Raw genomic sequence first — 17,625 nt, 5'->3', positions numbered from 1 at the left:
AACAAACAAACAACTAACACAGCACGACCTTAAAGCAGCGTCATTACGATTTAGAAGAAGAACCAATGATTTCTTGCTAGCCCAGAGACGGCAACAGAGACGGACCCTCGCTCTACTTTCCTATTGGATATTCGGCCATTTTTTTTATTTGACACACGCCCCCCCGGAATGGCGGCGCCTGGGGGTTCGTTTGGGGCTGCTGCTGGGTCGGGGCACGGAGGGCATTATTTGGGCGTGGGATTGGACTTTGGGGCGGTGGGGATGGGGGGGTATTCGGGGCTGGAGGGGGGGTATCATGATCATGATCATGAGGGCCATGGGGATGTCGATGATGATGATGCTGGTGGTGGTGGTGATGGTGATGGTGATGGTGAAGGGAGCAGTGGGAATCAGGACGGTGATGGTGATGGTGATGGCAGCAACAACAACGGCGGCAACAACGGCAAAATCAACGGCAGCAATAGTGCAGGCGGTGGCAGTAGTGGACGACGCTCAGGTGAGTTGGGGGGAATAGGGAGAGGTGCTGCGTTTGGAAGATATCGCGATGCAAGACATGAAAGCGGCCTGGTCCAGCAACAGCAGCATCATCATCAACACCATCCACAGTCACTTCAACAACAGCATCCGCGACATCTTCCCGTCGCTCCAGGCCTTCACCAAAGCTATCATCACCCTCATCCTCACTCTCACCCGCAACAGAGACAAGCTTCAGCCGGCCAGTTTGGCATTCTAATGCCAACTCCCCACTCGGCCGCCGAGCCAGAAGACAATACTTCATCACTTCGAAATTCAGGCTCAGTCCATGATTATCATCGCCATCAGATCGAACCGCCACCACCAACCGCTGCTCCAGCACCTTACAAACTAAGTCAAGCAAAGCTCGTCATCGATCCTCCTGACCTCCAAGCATGGCGAGAAAGGCTCTTCCACGTCGACGACCTCATCATTCTCACGCACGAGCAGTTTGAGACGTACTTTCCACACATTGACAACGTCTACTCACACCGCTCCACGCAACGTTATAAGCGAAAGCCCTTCATCTCGCATTACTGGGACTGCCGCATGAAGGGCCGCCCGCCCGGAACACCCAAGTCTGACGATCCGAACAAGAAGAAACGCAAGCGCAGCGCACGCGAACGTGATCTGTGCGACGTCAAGATCAAAATCACCGAGTACTTCCCGGATGCCGGGGCCGAGGCCGCGCTGGATCGGGACGTTGCCGCTGCCATTGCGGCCGGCACGGCGGCCCATTCCGTCGTGAGCGCGGGCCAGCGGTTCTGGACCATTCAGCGGGTGAATGGAAACGGTGGCAACGGCAAAGCAGACGGCGTGGCTGGTCCGCATCGGCATACGCTGGAGAGGAGTGACGAGATTAAGAAGAGCAGCGTGCAGCGGTTTGTGTCGACGAGAGACAAGGAGGGGAAGAAGGTACAGGTAAGTTGAGAAGTATGGAAGAAAACTTGTGATATCAAACGCGCAAGGCTGACTGACAACTTTGCAACCCCTATTATAGAAAACGCCTCAGGGCAAAGCTATTGGAGCTGCGCAAGAGACCGCTCGGATGCACAGTAGAAAGGCTGATTTGAGGCTATACGCAGCCACCTTCTGGTACCAATGACATTTTAATCCTTTTTTCTCATGTTCCAGCTTCTAACTGCATTCAAACCCCCAGCCCCTTTTCCCAGCGCGTCTGGATCGCCCTCGAGGCCAAAGGCCAGGCATACCAGTACATTGAAACAGATCCCTTCAAGCGTCCTGCTCCGACACCGCTCCTCGAAGCTAATCCGAGAGGTCGTGTTCCTGCTATTCGACAGGGAGACTGGGCGTGTTCCGAGAGTGCTGTCATTCTAGAATATGTACGTCCGAAAAAGCTAAATTCAATATGTTCATGATGGGTGCTAACACCGAGTCTCTCTCTGATGCAATAGCTGGAAGATATTTATCCTGATATCCCACTATTCCCTTCCGATCCACGACTAAGAGCAAACTGCCGCCTCTGGATCCATCATGTAAGTCACTCCCAACTCCCATCTTCCTTCAACAAGATCCAAAAAGTCAGCAGTAAGAGCCCGACTAAATCATCCAAGATCAACACCCGCCTCGTACCAACATTCTTCTCCCTACTCCAACCACCAACCTCTCTACAACGCCCCCTAAATACCATCAGTACACCTACAACGCCAACATCCTCTGTCGCCCTCTTCCAATCACACCTGACGGCCCTCATCCTCGCTGCCGACGAACAAGGCCCTTACTTCCTCGGCCCGTCTCTGTCCCTCGTCGACATCCATTTCGCCCCCTTCGCGCTTCGCCTCAGCCGTATCCTTCATCGTCGTTATCCAAATGCCCTTTTGGCAGATGCCACTTCGGGAACGCGCTGGCATCGTTGGTTAAACGCCTTGGAAATGGATCCGCATATTAGGGCGACGACGAGTACAGATGAGTTTTATTTAGAAACTGTTGATCTGCTGTTTCAGACGTCGAATGAGGGAGGTTGATAATGTCTATGTAGAACCTATAGTCGATGTATGATTACTAAGAGGAATTGAAATGAACTAATGTCTTGTACATCATTACAAACATTCTTTATTGAAATCTTTATTATATATACTCGTGTCAGTCCAAACTTAAAAGTGGTATCGCAAAAATTCCCACGCTATCCGCCCAGCCCAATATACAATGTATAACAATGTTTGATAAATCCCAAATCATCTCATATATATCCAGGCTGAAATTCCAAAAGATAAATGCCGATCCGAGGAGGTGTAGAAAAAAAAGAAAAAGGTATAAAGTACTATACAGTTATATAATTCATGAAGACGGGCGTCGAAGTTGGTTGTCCCTTCTTCGCCTCCTGATATCCGCCCACTTCTCGCTAAACGTGACGACCTCTCCGCTCTGCCGGGCCCTGACGCGGCCCTCGCCGAGCTCTTCGAGATCTTTCGTCTCGAGATATTTCTTTCCTTCGCCGTCGTCCACGTATCTCTGTGGATCCGGCAGGTAGGCCCAGGAAAAGACGGCGCCAAAGGCAGCAACTGAGCCAAAGAGGAGAAAAATCAGGCCCTGGCGGCTGGAGCTCTTGTACGACTGGTTGATGCCGTATACAATCAATAGAGAGACGATGCTTCCAAATTTGCCCGCTGCCGCTGAGATGCCATGGCAGGTCGATCGATAGCAGGTGGGGAATATCTCAGCCGGTATGATAAACGTCAGTGTGTTTGCGCCTAGGAGAGAAAAGCAACATGTCAGCATAAGCAGGTACATAGATTGGAGCCATATAGCCATATAGTAGAGGATTCTTACCCATGTTGAACATGAAATGGCAAATGGCCACAAACACAACTGTCGCAGGGGCAGCCGCCTCCTGGTGGACGCCGTAGTAGACGCCTCCAGTAATGATGAAGAGAATGGCCAAAACGAAAAAGGAAACGGTAAGCCATCGCCTGCGTGGAATGCGATTCGCGAAAAAGATGAAGCAGGCGCTTCCGGCAATGGAAGCCAAGGAAACAGTTAGTATATATTGCTTGGTCTGCTGTATCAACACGTCATAAATGGTGTTACACGGCTCCGTCTTGTCCGTTTGCCAAGCAGGGAGCCCCGCCGTCACCCAGCCGGGCACTGTCGAGTTTCCCCCTGGCAGCGACGAGTTCCAACATGAAAGTTGGCTATTGATTTTTGCTGGCTTCGTCGTAGCCCACATATCGGCCAGGGTTCCTCGATTATCGAGCGAGAGACCATAAAAACTGACGTCCAGAAAGAACCATGCTGCCGATGTTCCAAGGAGATAGTACCAATTGCCATCTCGTATGAAATAGTTGTGCAAATCCTCTCTGGAAAACTGGATTGGCATTGGCCCGGGGGAGTTTTCAGGGTGCATGCCATTGGGAGGGTTCATTTGGACATTGTTAGTGGTAGTGCCAGATGGGGCACCGTACACACGTTGCGTGTTCATGATGGCAACAGCAGGCTTGTTCTTCACCTCAAGACTGTAGAGACCGCAGTCGAACAAGAAAAATCGGAAGATGATGGCCAGGAGGGCGGGTACAGCGCCTGATCCAATGACAATGCGCCAGATGCCGTCAACTGCTCGGCGACACTCCTCTTCATGCAAGGAATCGAGCCCACATCGCATCTCCCTGAGGTGGTGCGTGTTGTTGAACCCTATCAGGACTAGCAAGCCAATGATTTGAGCCAGCGCTTGTCCAACAGGCTGCATGAGGAAGACACTGGCAAGCATGCTCGATCTAGACTGCGTGCTAGACCACTCGGAAGTTATGACTGCGCTCAAGGGGTATTCGGCTCCAATACCTAGTAGAATGGTAAGTTACAGACGTAAAAGGGGGGAGGAAGACGAAGCATACCAATGCCCATGACAAAGCGCCACCAGATGAATAAGCCGAGGAACGACATGTCTCCGTAGCCATGGCTGCTAGTAGCTACGCCAATGGTAGAGACGATGACGAGAACCAGCTCGATTCCATAGAGACGGGTACGACCAAAGCGGTCGGCGAGGTAGCCAAAGAGGACTTGTCCAACGATGGACCCAAAGAGGGTAAAGAAGTTGATGAGGAGGCTAGTCCATTCTCCTCCGTGAGGCCAATATACAAAGGCAACAGAAGCAAGGATGACGTTGGAAGAGAAGAGGTTGTATCTGTAGGGCAGCAAGGTTAGTGGGGAGGGAAGCCGTATATACTTTCTGGTGATGACAAGTTTCTTATACGGGATACAGCAACGGCCAATGTAAGAGCAAGAGGATGAGGAGGAGTAAAACGAAGAAGAGGAAGGAGAAGTAAAAGGTAAGAGACAAGAAGAGAGCATCACAAGGCTGGACAACGTACGAATCGGTAAGGAAGCCCGAGGCGGCAACGCCCCAGATGCGGAGGTTCCAGGAGTTGAGGTCAAGCTCGTAGCGCAACTGATGTCGATCCTATGGCAAGATAAGACAAGAACTCGTTAGTATGTAGGCGGCAAGCTCGTGTCAATGGCAAGGCATCCGGTTCGATTTGCGCGCGGCAGTGGGGCGAGGCCCAGTTCTTTCGATTCGCAGACGCAGAGTGTAGTAGATGCAGATGCGGTTGCAGCGAGGATGGAGAAGGGAGATATGGAGATATGGAGCAATGGAGAAGGATTTGGATAAGGGTAAAAGGAGAAGGATAAATGCAAGACGAGGCAAAAAGACGCACCTGGACGTCTTGGGACGACAAGGCAGAGCTGTCGGCGCCGAGAAACCCTCGATTTCTCCGCCCGGAGCTGTTCCCCAGATTCAAGGGCATTGGCCGCGAGACTCACTCGGGCGAATGCGCCCAAGCAGATAGTAGATACTTGGGCGGGGGGGTTGCAGCGGCTGGAGGTTTTGTGTACTGCAGGTTGGTTCTGAGACAGTCTCAATCTCTTTGCTTTCCCCCTAATAGCTGTCGAGCGGGCTCAGTTGAGACACGGGGCCCGAGGGGGAAGAGGGAAAATGGCACGATTGTCGAGCGACAGGCAGAAATGGGCGCAACAATCCCAGCGTCTGGCTCATTACGGAAGACACGATTTGACGTTAGCATCTCATGACGGGCGCATCAACTGGCGAAGAGGGGAGGAAGAAAAGGCGAGAAGAAGAGAGAGAAGGAAAAAGGAAGAGGGAAAAGAAAAACGGAGCGCAAGGAAGAAACAGATGAAGTCTCGGCGAGGCGGCGAGGATGGCAAAGGGAAGACGAAAACGAGGCGTTCTAGAGCGAGCGGGCAGGCAAAGAAGCCATCGCAGCTGTTAGAGAGTGACGCGTTTAACGGCAGCAGCTCCAGGCGTGGCCAAAGTATTGGAGCAATAGGTTGCCAAGATGAGGATGCATCTGAGGCTGAGGAAATGCGGACTAGGTACAGGTAGACTAACTAGCAGCAGGCACAGCGTCTGGGCTGGGGGGGTGGCATTACCTGATTGATTGATGCGTGATACTACCTGATACCTGAGCCAAGTTGGCCAAGCAGGCAATATGCCCTTGTACCTGTACTCCTACTGCTAGGTATCCTACAACATTGGAAGGAACCTGTAATAGTCTAACGCTGCAAACTCCCAGATTAGACTGGCAATAGTAAGGTAGCTTAATATGCGGAAGCCCACCAACCTTGTGGTCAAAGTCAGGTCATCCCGTGCCGTGCAATGCAAATTCCCAAGATGAAGAGAAAAAAAAGGGTCCCCTTCCATCCATCGCCCGTGCCGAACGCTACCTCGCCCAATTCCCACTTTATTTCCCTGTCTTGGGTTGGTAGAGGCACGATTCCAGACTTGGGTGGGAGAGCGAGAGTAGCGAGGTAGAGCTACTACGAATACGGTGAGTTTTGAAGATGGGATGGGCGATTGGGTTTCGGGATTTTTGGGGTCTGATTCGGTTGTGATGTGATGTAGCTTTTTGGGGGTTTTCGAGTGCTACATTACTTTACTACTTTGCCTTAGTACTACTACCTCATACGAACCTATCCATCGTCTGCATCAATGTGTAATTACATAGTAGGCCACCAATGTGACGGGTGAAACCGCTGCACATGCTACTAGTCTGAACCTCCAATTTTGTCATCAATACTTTGCAAATCAACAAGACGGGAATCCCAAGGTTCTTTCTTGGTCAGAATGTCATCGTCACACACACATACAAGGGCGGGGGCTCGGCAAACGGCCTCGCTCATCCTCCGTACCGGAACTACGAGCACGCGCACTCACTCGTACCGATTGGCATGGCATCGAAACCAAAAAAGCCAAGTCAAGCCAAGTCACCCACGGGGCAAATCGAGATGCAAGTCTCACGCAAAAAAAACGAGGACCGGCCAGAGGTGTCAGGGAGAGCACGTGGTGGCCGGCGCTGGAGACGGTTCCTGAAGACATGTGGGGGGTGGCCAGCGGTGGCTGTCGGTACCGGCTTAACGGTGCGAAGCCGCCAGCCGCTAAGGCGTTGTGCGTGAGGCCAGCAGTGGCAATTAACAGCCCGGCGACGGTCACTGTTGCGCTAGTACTCGCGGGCAGCTTGGCATCTGATGGCCGCTTCTAGGCCTTTGCTGGGGGGTCTGAAAGGATGAGCACGTTATTGATGGGCCTGGAACACACATCGCATTGTTGCTGTACTGTACTCGTACATATATACTTCGGAGCATACTCCGTATACCTACACGGCAGTAGTATTGACTGGACACAGCTGAAAAATAAAACAGCCAACCCCCAGACATAGCCGTGCCCAGCCGCTGCAACATGGAGCCACCACCAGCCTGCCCTGATTGGCCGACGCCCTTCTGTTTTTACTTATTTATTTTCAGCCGTGGCATCTTGCTGCTACGCCAATGCCCATCCGCTGAAGATAAGGTGCTGGAGACTTTCGGTACTGTGGGCAGAGCCTTTCCGAGAGCCCGGCCCCCAAGTTGCAGCTTTTCTGGACGGCATGGCGGCGGCTCACCGGCCAATCAGGAGGCCGGACGGCTCCCCGTGCACGCTATCTTCGCTTCCAGTGGAGCGGGTCCTGAGCCTCTTCCGAGAAGAGACGAAGCGAACTAGCAGTTTGTGAGCATCAAATCGCAAAGAACGGCCACGGGGTGCCAGTTTTTTCTCTGCCAGTGCAGTTTGTTGGCATCGCTAGGCTAGCAGAGACTCGTGCAAGGTGCTGCTTGTTCTTGTGCGGCATCGCGCCAACCCGCAGCTAGACGCCTCATCACATCAGACAGACGCCTCGCATGCCTGTCCATGATGCCACGCCGGCCAAGTATCTAGTACCAGCGGAGCGCCCAGCCGGAACGTTCCCCATGCGCGCTGTCGTCGTACCGATTCCGCAGCTGCATCAGAGCCTGGACGACATACCAACCGAGCAGCGGAATTGCGAGCTTGGTTGTACCCAGTACAAGGCCATGCACTGTCACCACCCTTTTTTGCGGTTCACTCAAGAAACTCGTGCATTGGGTTTGCAGCCCGGCTCTACCAAACGGGTGCTCTGCATTGTAGTGGACCGGGCCAGGGGGGGTTGCTGTCCTAAGAGAGCAGAGCAAGAGAGCTTCCCCCAAATATTTGCAGTACGTGCGTGTACTCCCTGTACTACTACGACAACTGGGTAATATTAGATATTACTGCCTGCCAGGCTGATCTGATGGATGCGGATGCCTTAGACAGGCCGTGCAGAACTTGTCTCGAGCTGCACTGGAACGAACCCCGCGACGATAGAGACAAGACAAGAAGACCCGGACTTTTCTCATCTTTTTTTCAGTTCTACTCCGTAGTCCTCGTAACAACTGCGAGAGCAACTCGCCAGCAAATCTGCCAGACGGTAATATCTGGACTAAGAGTTTTTAGTAGCTTGAACCTTGTCTTATCCACCTGCAGCAGGACGTGGGACTAGTTTGTAGCAGCCCTTTAGCAGTGCGTGTACGATAGGTAGCAGTTAGTAGTAGCAGTAGTTAGCAGAGCATTATGCAGCCGAGAGACTCCTAGCAACATGCTTCATGTCCATTCTTTTTGCTTCTTCGATCCCGAAATCCTCTTCCTGTCCTCCCACTCCCCCCAATCCACCGCCCTTCAGCAAATCTTGATCTCCTTTCCCCCCCTCTGCAGCTGGGGCATGGCGACAACGATTCCTCAGACTTGTCCAGACCCAGCCCGTGACGGCTCCGTAAGCCGTGCCGTGCCGCCAGCTTCTCCTCCTTGTGCGGCCAGTGTCATGATAGCTTCTCCAACGACGCCCCAGCCCGCGGATAGTCGTCTTCGGTGACTCTGAGCGCCTCCCGGCTGCCCATCTTCTTCCGCTTCAGCTCAGCAACAACACAGCATGGCTGCCTCGTCCTCATCCGGCTCCTCCTTCACCTCGTCGTCTCTCGGCCGCCCGCCCACGTACAGCCGCTCCTATGTGAGTCCCGTAGATTCGACATGGACGCAGACGTCAGAAATCTCCACGATATCAGCCACTTCCACCAGCGAGTCCGTTGTGCCCGCCGCCTCGCTCCGGCCTCTCGACCTCGGGCCTCCGGGCTACACTGCCACAATGTACGATGAGCTTCTTCCGTGATGCCCCCGGCCTTTAATGGTGCTCCGTTGCAAGTCCCGTCTGATCTGACAATGCCTGCCTTTTTTTTTCTCCTCGATAGAACCCTATTTCAAGACACGCCCGATGAGCGAACTGTGTATCTGGGACCCTGGGAGGTGGTGGGGTCTGAGCAGCGACGTATCCGCTGGCAGTGCAGCTACCAGAGCGAGCTGCTCGAACATTTTTGTAAGTGCCAAGCAGAAGCCGTCATCATCTTCATCTGTCCAATGTCCCATGTGTTGCTGCGTCATCGCGTCACTTCACTCTGTTGCCCCTGGCTCATCATCTTCTCATGTCAAGTACCCTCAGACATACCGTCCGATGTCCATCCTCACACCCTCCACTCACGACATCGTCAATTTAACGACCCACCCGACATGGAACGTTTCCTATCTTTCAACGAGCCTCATCGCATCAGGTACACCTCCGGCGAGGGCATCTGTATTCATGACCAGTACATCCAGGTCCGGTACGAGTTCACAACCGTCGAGGCCTCCATTCAGTTCCAGGGCGACCTGCGGCGAAAGGACCTGGTGGACTTTTACGACGTCGACGTGGTTTGGTCCAACCTGCAGAGCCGCACCGACAGCTTCGGCAAGGTCAAGGGCATCGGTGCCATTCAGAGGCTCAAGCTTTGGAGGGACCGATACACCACCTTCCACTCCCTGAGCGTCCTAGCCAACAAGACGGACAACCAGTACCGCGAGTATGACATTCACCACTTCGACGGCGAGCTCCGAAACCGAGATGACCGCGCCAAAACCCTCCGCCTCAACGTCCACGGTCGCCGAGGAAGCGTGCCAGACGAAACCTCATCGCGACGAACATTTCGCATCCGCCAAAGAGTCCGGTCCGCCGGCCAGGCCAGCGCTGCCAGTCCCGAGCTGGGCCCTTCATATGCAACCACCACCCTAGATATCCGCTACCTCTCTATTCAGTTTACACATAAGCGAGGTAAGGGAAAAGAGAGAGATCTCAAAGTTACAGAAAAATGGGTGTTGTGTGGAAAGCCAAGCATTCTAACGTGGAGCATCTGCAGACTACAAGCGGTTCATCGAAACCTGGGCCTTTGCCCACAGCTCCGACCGTGAATTCAACGGCGTCCCGTTTCCTCCCAATCACTTCGAGCTGCCCTCGCCGGAAATCCAGCCCGGTCGAGATGCTGATACTGGCTGAGCCAGAGCCCTCTTCAAGCTCGTATTGAGTTACGTTTTTTTGCCCGGTCGGCATATGTGACGCAAATAGTACGCCTTGGACCAAGCTGCATTTGGCTCAGCAATCGTTACGGGCCATGCGTGCCTCCAGGGAAGAAGTATCATCAATCGTTCTTTTTCCTCTTGATTCCCCAATATCTTCCCAACCCCCATCTGGGACCCCCATCAGGGCTTTCGGGTGTTCTTCTCTTTTTGTCAGCCGGAGCGCCACACCAGGTCCGGCTGAATTGAGGACGTCACCTTTGCTAATATGCATGGCGTGGCATGAGAAGCGTCTATTATTGGCTCCCCCCACCACACCACCAAAACTCCCCGCGATCATCAGGCCATCGATATCTCCAGTGTCGTCATGAGCGTCATGAGCAACCTCACACGTTTCTGCAGCTCATCGACCGATATTCTCTTCCCATCTTTTCCATTTTTTCCCCTTGTAAAGATTGATTGCGAGGGGAGTTGAAGAGGAAGACAATTCAATTAAAAGGTGGCGCAAGGGCTGAATTCCGGAGCTGTTGAGAGACACCGGCGTCCCAAATCTACACATCTATACACAAACACAAAGCGCAAGGGTAGACGAGCCTTATCGGCCATTGCTCCCAATTTCCAGCTCGAAATCACAAATTACTTTTTTTACGATCCCCTTCCCTCTGCCATGGGCGTCATTCTCGCCATCAACGCTGGCTCCAGCTCCGTCAAAATCTCAGTCTATCTGGCCGACAAGGGAACGGCGCCGCGCCAGGTTGCTGAAGCTCAAGTAAACGGTCTTACGGCTCCGCCAGCTCAGCTGAAATATTCGCGAGGTGGCGAGAGCGTTATAAAAGACCAAAACGTGGACACTGCCGTCAACAGCCAAGATGATGCATTTGCCTTGTTGCTCAAGACGCTGGTGGATGATGCTGAATTGAAAGAAATCAGCTCAAAATCGGACGTGGCCATTGCTTGCCACCGCATTGTCCACGGAGGCGATTACGGCTCCTCCCAAGTCATCACCCCAGACACATATCACCATCTGGAAGCCCTCAGCGACCTGGCCCCCCTGCACAACGGCGCTGCGCTGACGATTGTCGACTCGTGCATGAAGCAACTCCCCGACGCCACCAACGTTGCCTGTTTCGATTCGCAGTTTCACTCTACCATCCCGCCGCACATTTCTACATACCCAATCGACCAAACAATAGCCAAGAAGAACCGGCTGCGCAAGTACGGCTTCCACGGCATCAGCTACGCCTTCATCTCGAGGTCCGTGGCCGACTTCCTCGGCAAGAGCCGTGATCAGCTCAACATTATTGCTCTGCATCTCGGCAGCGGCGCCAGTGCCTGTGCGATTAAGAATGGCAAGAGCTGGGATACGAGCATGGGATTGACGCCGTTGGCCGGGCTTCCTGGTGCGACTCGCAGTGGAAGCGTAGATCCTAGGTGAGCCAATCTTTACAGTTCAGTTTTCTATTTCAGTCTTCAACCCTGTCCATAGAACTGACAAGCGTGACCAATAAACAGCTTGGTCTTTCACTACGCCAGCGATGTAGGCAAGCTTTCTCCGGCGTCGACGGAGAAGCTCCACATCTCCACGGCTGAGGAGATTCTCAACAAGGAGAGTGGCTGGAAATCCCTGACAGGCACCACCAATTTCGGCGTCATTGCCGCCTCGGACGAACCCCAGCACCGCCTGGCTTTCGATCTATTTGTAGACCGCATCTGCGGCTTCGTTGGGAGCTACTACGTCTCGCTTAAAGGCGATGTGGACGCAATCGTGTTTGCGGGAGGAATCGGAGAGAGGAGTGCCCGTCTTCGCAGCGCTGTAGTTGAGCAAGCCGGCTGCCTGGGTTTCGCCATTGATGATGCGCTCAACGATGCTGAGGGAGCTGGAGATAAAACTGTTCGGGAGTTGAGCAGCAAGGATTCTAAACACAAGGTCCTCGTGTGTCAGACGGACGAGCAGTTTGAGATGGCTAGAGCGTGTACAGAGATGGAAGCACTTTGGACGTAAAAAGAGGGGATAAAGCGCGGTTATTTAGATGGTAGATGTGTGTATGTAGAATATATATTGTAAATTTTGACGACTTTATGAGTGTCCTTGAGATATGCTTGGGTGAAATTGGCCTCTTTCTTGCGAGTTATGGTTTGTTTTTGGGTAGATTAGGATTCAGCAAGAGTATTTACATTGATCGTGATAGGGTATGGGATTAGAAGGCTTTATCAATTGTGATCCATTGTAATGCTACGTTTAAATATTATACGTGAGATGGGTAAGGGTTACTTTGGGATCTGAATCTAAATAGTACCAAGTGTTCATATGTTGAGGAGGACGAGAACTGAACAGGATTCGAAGAAAACTAGATTCTCGCATACTCTCTTTCTCTTTACGATAATAAAACAACTCTCATAAAGTGTTGTGCTTATAATTACATGCAGTCTAACAGATATCAGCAATACTACCATCAAATGATGTTCATTAATTGACAGTTATGACAAATCCTGCTCGCAGTGTTGATGTCTAGGGTATATATATTTGTACCTCACCTTACGGCAACCCCCAAACACAGAAATCCTCGCCATATAGTCCTCACCTATAAATCAAATGCTCACAAGAAACAAAAAGAAATAAATAATAAAAAAAAGAAAGGAAAAAACACTCTTCTATTCTCACCTTAAATATACCCCCCTCAAGCGCTTCTTCAACACTACAAGCCCAAACCCCCCGCACAAAAAATAGCTTATAGACACACACACATACATACATTACAACAATCTCGCCTCCATCTCCCCGGTTTCTTCCCCAGAGGTCCGAAGAGCGGAGCTAATAACGCCCCCAGGCTTCGCAAAAATGGCGAAAGAAACAAAATTTTTCCATCTGCAGCCAGCTGAATCGGTATCGTCCGTGCCCGTGCCGCCAAGCCAAGACGCATGCTTGAGGTACGTATAGCTACCCAAGGCCGAGAGCGAGCAAAGATCGGGCAACTCCGACGATAAAAATTTGAAGTGGATAATGAACGGGAAGACGGGACAAGGGGAAGGGGGGAAAAAAGATAGAGATAGAAAGAAGAGATAAAAAAAAGAGCTCAACAGTCCATTCCCATATGGGTACTAAGCTTACACATGCATGCAGATACTCATATGCACTCTTTATTTGGGAAACGTGACTGGGCCTCAATGCATCGGGCCGGCTTCATGTACACAATCCATTCATGCCTGGTATTAATCTCGCAGAGTGCTGCTACAACTCCTTCTACACTGCATAGACCCATCACCAATGCAAAAGAAAACTCAAAGATATATCAAAATCAACAAAGTGGTATCAATTGAGTTCCATCCCATCCCAAGCTCAGAAGAGCTGCCATTTGTATATACATGTAGCCATTAACACACCATCTCGATTTTTTTCCCATGCGCGCATCTCATCTAAGGGGAAAATACCGCCAAACGCCATGATAAGATGAAGCATCCTCCCCCAACTGCCATCTTCGAAAAGATTCATCAATCATCGAGGCGTGCATGAAAGCATGGGATATCAAGAAGCGTATAAAACAGTACCCCGACAAAAGAAAACCGAGTACCTAGACAAGGAAATAAAGGAAAGGAACAATGAAGCTAAGTCAACCAAGGCGCCATTCGTGTATCTTGCAACCTTGTATAGAATGTGTCTCTGGTAATGTCAGGACAAGTAAAGGAAAAGACGTGAAGTGAAGAGGAAATGAAAAAGAAAAATTGAAAATCATGATAAATGGCGATGCCTAAAAGCAAATCGCATCCAAACGCCATTTGACATCCCGCAGGGGCAGCCGCCAGTGTATAAGTTCTCCGCCCCTGATCGTATATGTACCGAGTGTGCTCTGTATATTCCCCTGCCGCAGATTTGTAGTATAAATCGGCGGTATCTGAATTCCATTCTTAATTTTTGTCGTTGCAGGTTGGCGGGGCATTAAAAATTACTCTGTTCTTGTCTCCTTCTTTTTTTTTTTTGTGGATTCTTTCTTCTTGTGTTGTTTTTTTCTCTCTCCGGTATTCCATGTAATGTAACCGCAACGCCCAGGCTGTGCCTAAGTGGATTTGCTGACAAGTTTGTCCAAGGGTGGAGGGGTAAATGAAGCGAGGGGAGATGAAAGAGGTGCAGCAGAGTTTTTCACTTCCCCTCACAATGCCATCCGGCCTTCCTGGCACGCTATGGCCATGGCCAACGTGTCGAGGCCACTGGGGGTGCGGCCAACTGCGGAGGGACGGTTCAGCAATGGGAGATCAAAACTGCTCATGCTGGTATCCCAGTCGCCCGCATTGCCGGTCGGCTGTGTAAGCGGGGACGTCGGCAAGAGGCTCTGCTTCTGGTGAAGCTCGCTGGAGTCCCAGAAAACAAAAGAGTCAGGCCCTGTGGTGGAGGAGCGGCTTCGGCTGGATGAAGTTGAGCTGCGTCGCGCATTGGAAGCCAACGAGGTTTTGCTAGAGCGCTGGGTGCCCGATGAGCTTCGCGACTTGTCCTTGAAGTGGGTTTCCAGATGCTGCTTCATGTTGTCTGCTCTGGTGAACTTCTTGTGACATCCCGGGAATTGGCAGTGAACCGCCTTTTCAGCTGTGTGGATCTTGGAATGGCGCGAAGCGTGCCCAGAGGTGGTAAAGGTCTTTTCGCATCCATGAATCTCACGGTAGCGGCAGGGATACCGCTTAACGGGGCGCTCGGGAACACAAGACGCAGCGGAGCTGTCCTCTTCGCCAGAGGCAGAGGGACTGAGAGCCCCATAGGCAGTGCGCTTAGCGGGAGGGCCCTCAGCGTACTCGTGCCCGAAGACGTAGTTGGGAGCGCGCATCATTCCGTAGTTGTAATCACCCGGAGGCGTCAAGGGCGAAATGACATCGCTAAGCTGAGAATCAAACGAGTCTGACCTCAGGAGCGCGGGTGTGTTTGGTGAGGACGAGTCGCTGCGAGAAGGAGGCTGAGGATGCACGGAGTGGTAGTAAGAGGAAGTGTCGACGGTGTTGCTGAAATCATCCTCGTTGAGGAGTGAGACCCTGCGGCCTGCGGCGTCACGAGCGTGCATTGCGACAAAAGATTGGCAATATGCCGGTTCGAATTGGGTGAAGAAATAATTCGGTGGTGTTGTCTGCGTTTTGTGTTGTGCGCAGTGAAATTGAGCTTTCTAGACAGGAAAGCTGTAGAGCTCCGGAGTTTCCGCTCTGGAAATGCTTCTCTGCAACTTGACGTTTCGGTAAGCTGCAGAACGGGCGCTTTCCAAGAACCACTGTTTGATTCTTGAGAGAAAGATGCGCGTTGTATGAGAGATGGGGAGAGGGGGAAAAGAGAAAAGAAAAGGAAATGGAAAATGAATTCCAAAAGTCGAAAAAGGTACAGCAGGTGGCAGCTTTTGTCGAAGCTTCGCTTAATGTCGTTTAAGACGGAGGGCAGGAGCCGTTGGTGCTGCAGGAGTCGCAATGAGGAAAGAGGGACGGCGGAGTCATGCGAATTGGTCAGAAGCGGCGCAAATGGTGATTCTGATCCCGGTTTGGATATGCGCGGCTGCAAATGCTTCTTTTTCCTCTCTTGTTGCTGTTTTTATTGCTGTTTTATTTATTGATCTCCTCAGAATAGAGCCGAGGCAGATAGCACACAGGTGGTAGGTAGCTGTGTGTCGCACGCTAATCTTTGCCTCCGATAGGGTGTGGTATAGACGTATAAGTATCAGCAAGGTCGAGATCAGGCCAATCTCAGATGGCGCCGACTTTGTATGCACGAATTGCTGCTGCCGGTGCTATCAAACGAGAGACGAGGCGACGAAGAGACGACGCTTGCTGGACAGCAATGACAGGCGAGGATGCTTGTTGCGCTTGAGCAAGGTATAGTACCTAGGGAGAGGGAGAAGTCTGTAAGGTAGTAGAGATGTAAGTGTATAGTAGGTGAGGGGAGGTAAAGGGAAAAGGGTAAAAGGTAAAGGCGAGATAAGAGGGAGGGCAGCACTGCCGAGTAATAAGTGACGAAGAGATCGGAGAAGAAAAGAAGGGCACAAGAGGGAGCGATGGAGTTTTTGTCAAAGCCGGAGAGGCGCAACGGGAACATCCATCCCATCGATCGAGGATCGAGTGACAAAGTCCACTTCCCACTTTGCTCCGTAATCTCTGCGCTGGACTTGGATGGGGGATGTACATGCAGACAGGTACTGTACGTACCTTACGTAGCCCCAGGGACTAAGGTACATACATGTACAGTACTGCTCGCAGCCCAAGAGCCATAAAAATGGTCACTTCTGTCATAGCAGGAGTATTAGGGAAAAAAAAAAAAAAAAACCAGGCCAAGCCAAGCCAAAACCTTCCCGGCGCGAGCTTTGCCCTGCAAGCTGCATGGGGAGCAGCTTCGGGCGCTGGAGCTGCGGCGACAGGGGGTCCCCTAGAGGCTCTAGTGGGCTGTAGTAGGGCAAGTAGGGCCACAGCAGCCACAGCTTGTTAGCCGGGCAGGGAACCAGGGTCCGGCAGGGGGGAAGCGGGGCCCAGGCTGGAGGGGTGTGTGGAGTCGCTTGGAGGGGAGAAGAGGGGAGGGGATGCAGTCACCCTGGCGTACCGGCTTGTATCTTTTGGAGCAGTCGCCGGTACCGTGGGCACGCCTCGTGTGGCTTGAACGCGCACGCTTACTCGAGGCCTTGTACCCTCAACTCCAGGCTGCAAGTACCGCTGGTACCGAAGGCATGTACCGACTTGAGGGTCCGTCGCTCTCACTCTGCGCAAAGCATGCAGCTTACTACAGGAAGGAAGGGTTCAAGTACCTCTCTTGCACTGCGAACCCGAGGGCTCAATACGGGCGTCTTCTATCATCTTTTCTCATTTCTCCCTTCTTTTCTCACATCTCCATCTCCGTTGCTTGGCCCGACCACACGTGCATGCGCCACCGTCCGCCTCTGTCTCGCTTGGCTGTCGAGGTGCAGCCGGTGAAGATCCTGCCTCTTTAGCGCCTTGGGGTTACGCTGAGCACAAGCGCGGAACGTGTGTGTCTGCGACTCAAAGCAGCCAGCGGATGTGCCAAAGTACTGCTCCACGCTGCACGGCGATGGGGTTTGGGTGAACTGTCTCTCTTTCGTCTCGCTTCTTGTCGATTTCGTTTAATCTATTTTTGATTTTTCTTTTTATTATCTCCCTCTTGTTTTCTCTTTCCTTATCCTCGGCCGGGCTTTTCTCTATTTCCGCACCGCACCTCGCTTTTGCTGAGCGCAAGATAAGACAAGCATCTAACTGCGCGCGCTTCAGCCACGATACTTTTACGCCGTCACATCACTCGGGGCCTCTAGCACCCTCAAACGATGAATCCAATCCAATACTAAACCAAAGGCATCACGGTGGGCCGCTCTGTCCCAATTGGGGGCCCTCTTTTCCCCTTCTTCACCCTTCTTCTTTTCTGTTCTGGCGTT

At 52.1% G+C, this 17,625-nt stretch overlaps 6 protein-coding genes across 6 annotated transcripts; 4 read left to right on the top strand and 2 right to left on the bottom strand.

The window, feature by feature from the left end:
• Positions 1–291: 291 nt before the first annotated feature.
• V8C40DRAFT_129595 (glutathione S-transferase family protein) lies at positions 292–2,556 on the top strand (the record flags this gene model as incomplete). The annotated part of the gene is made up of 5 exons (XM_083211043.1): positions 292–1,434; positions 1,514–1,608; positions 1,673–1,856; positions 1,929–2,009; positions 2,088–2,556. Coding segments are annotated over 5 exons (1,914 nt in total), but the record flags the coding sequence as incomplete, so codon positions are not given.
• A 12-nt stretch (positions 2,557–2,568) lies between these two features.
• Positions 2,569–5,684, bottom strand: V8C40DRAFT_258220 (major facilitator superfamily domain-containing protein). Its single transcript, XM_083218672.1, has 5 exons — positions 5,184–5,684; positions 4,839–4,927; positions 4,362–4,651; positions 3,304–4,308; positions 2,569–3,224 (listed from the first exon to the last, which is right to left on the bottom strand). Exons 1-5 carry the CDS (start codon positions 5,271–5,273, stop codon positions 2,812–2,814), a joined length of 1,887 nt encoding a protein of 628 aa, XP_083067623.1. The 5' UTR covers positions 5,274–5,684; the 3' UTR covers positions 2,569–2,811.
• Positions 5,685–7,286: 1,602 nt separating this feature from the next.
• On the top strand, positions 7,287–8,407 carry V8C40DRAFT_258217 (uncharacterized protein; the record flags this gene model as incomplete). Its single annotated transcript, XM_083218671.1, has 1 exon — positions 7,287–8,407. A coding segment is annotated over exon 1 (296 nt), but the record flags the coding sequence as incomplete, so codon positions are not given.
• A 20-nt stretch (positions 8,408–8,427) lies between these two features.
• Positions 8,428–10,259, top strand: V8C40DRAFT_129501 (uncharacterized protein). The gene is made up of 4 exons (XM_083211042.1): positions 8,428–8,995; positions 9,097–9,221; positions 9,336–9,989; positions 10,075–10,259. The coding sequence occupies exons 1-4, from the start codon at positions 8,781–8,783 to the stop codon at positions 10,209–10,211; spliced, it is 1,131 nt and encodes a 376-aa protein (XP_083067621.1). The 5' UTR covers positions 8,428–8,780; the 3' UTR covers positions 10,212–10,259.
• A 476-nt stretch (positions 10,260–10,735) lies between these two features.
• On the top strand, positions 10,736–12,597 carry V8C40DRAFT_129419 (acetate kinase). The gene is made up of 2 exons (XM_083211041.1): positions 10,736–11,662; positions 11,744–12,597. The coding sequence occupies exons 1-2, from the start codon at positions 10,899–10,901 to the stop codon at positions 12,231–12,233; spliced, it is 1,254 nt and encodes a 417-aa protein (XP_083067620.1). The 5' UTR covers positions 10,736–10,898; the 3' UTR covers positions 12,234–12,597.
• Positions 12,598–14,376: 1,779 nt separating this feature from the next.
• On the bottom strand, positions 14,377–15,273 carry V8C40DRAFT_271004 (uncharacterized protein; the record flags this gene model as incomplete). The annotated part of the gene is made up of 1 exon (XM_083220238.1): positions 14,377–15,273. The coding sequence occupies one exon, from the start codon at positions 15,271–15,273 to the stop codon at positions 14,377–14,379; it is 897 nt and encodes a 298-aa protein (XP_083067619.1).
• Positions 15,274–17,625: the final 2,352 nt, after the last annotated feature.

Source organism: Trichoderma camerunense (genome assembly GCF_050948025.1).
Source record: "Trichoderma camerunense strain CBS 138272 chromosome Unknown V8C40scaffold_27, whole genome shotgun sequence".
NCBI lineage: Eukaryota > Fungi > Ascomycota > Sordariomycetes > Hypocreales > Hypocreaceae > Trichoderma > Trichoderma camerunense.
Note: the sequence above shows the minus strand (reverse complement) of the source record. Positions and strands in the feature narration are given on the sequence as shown.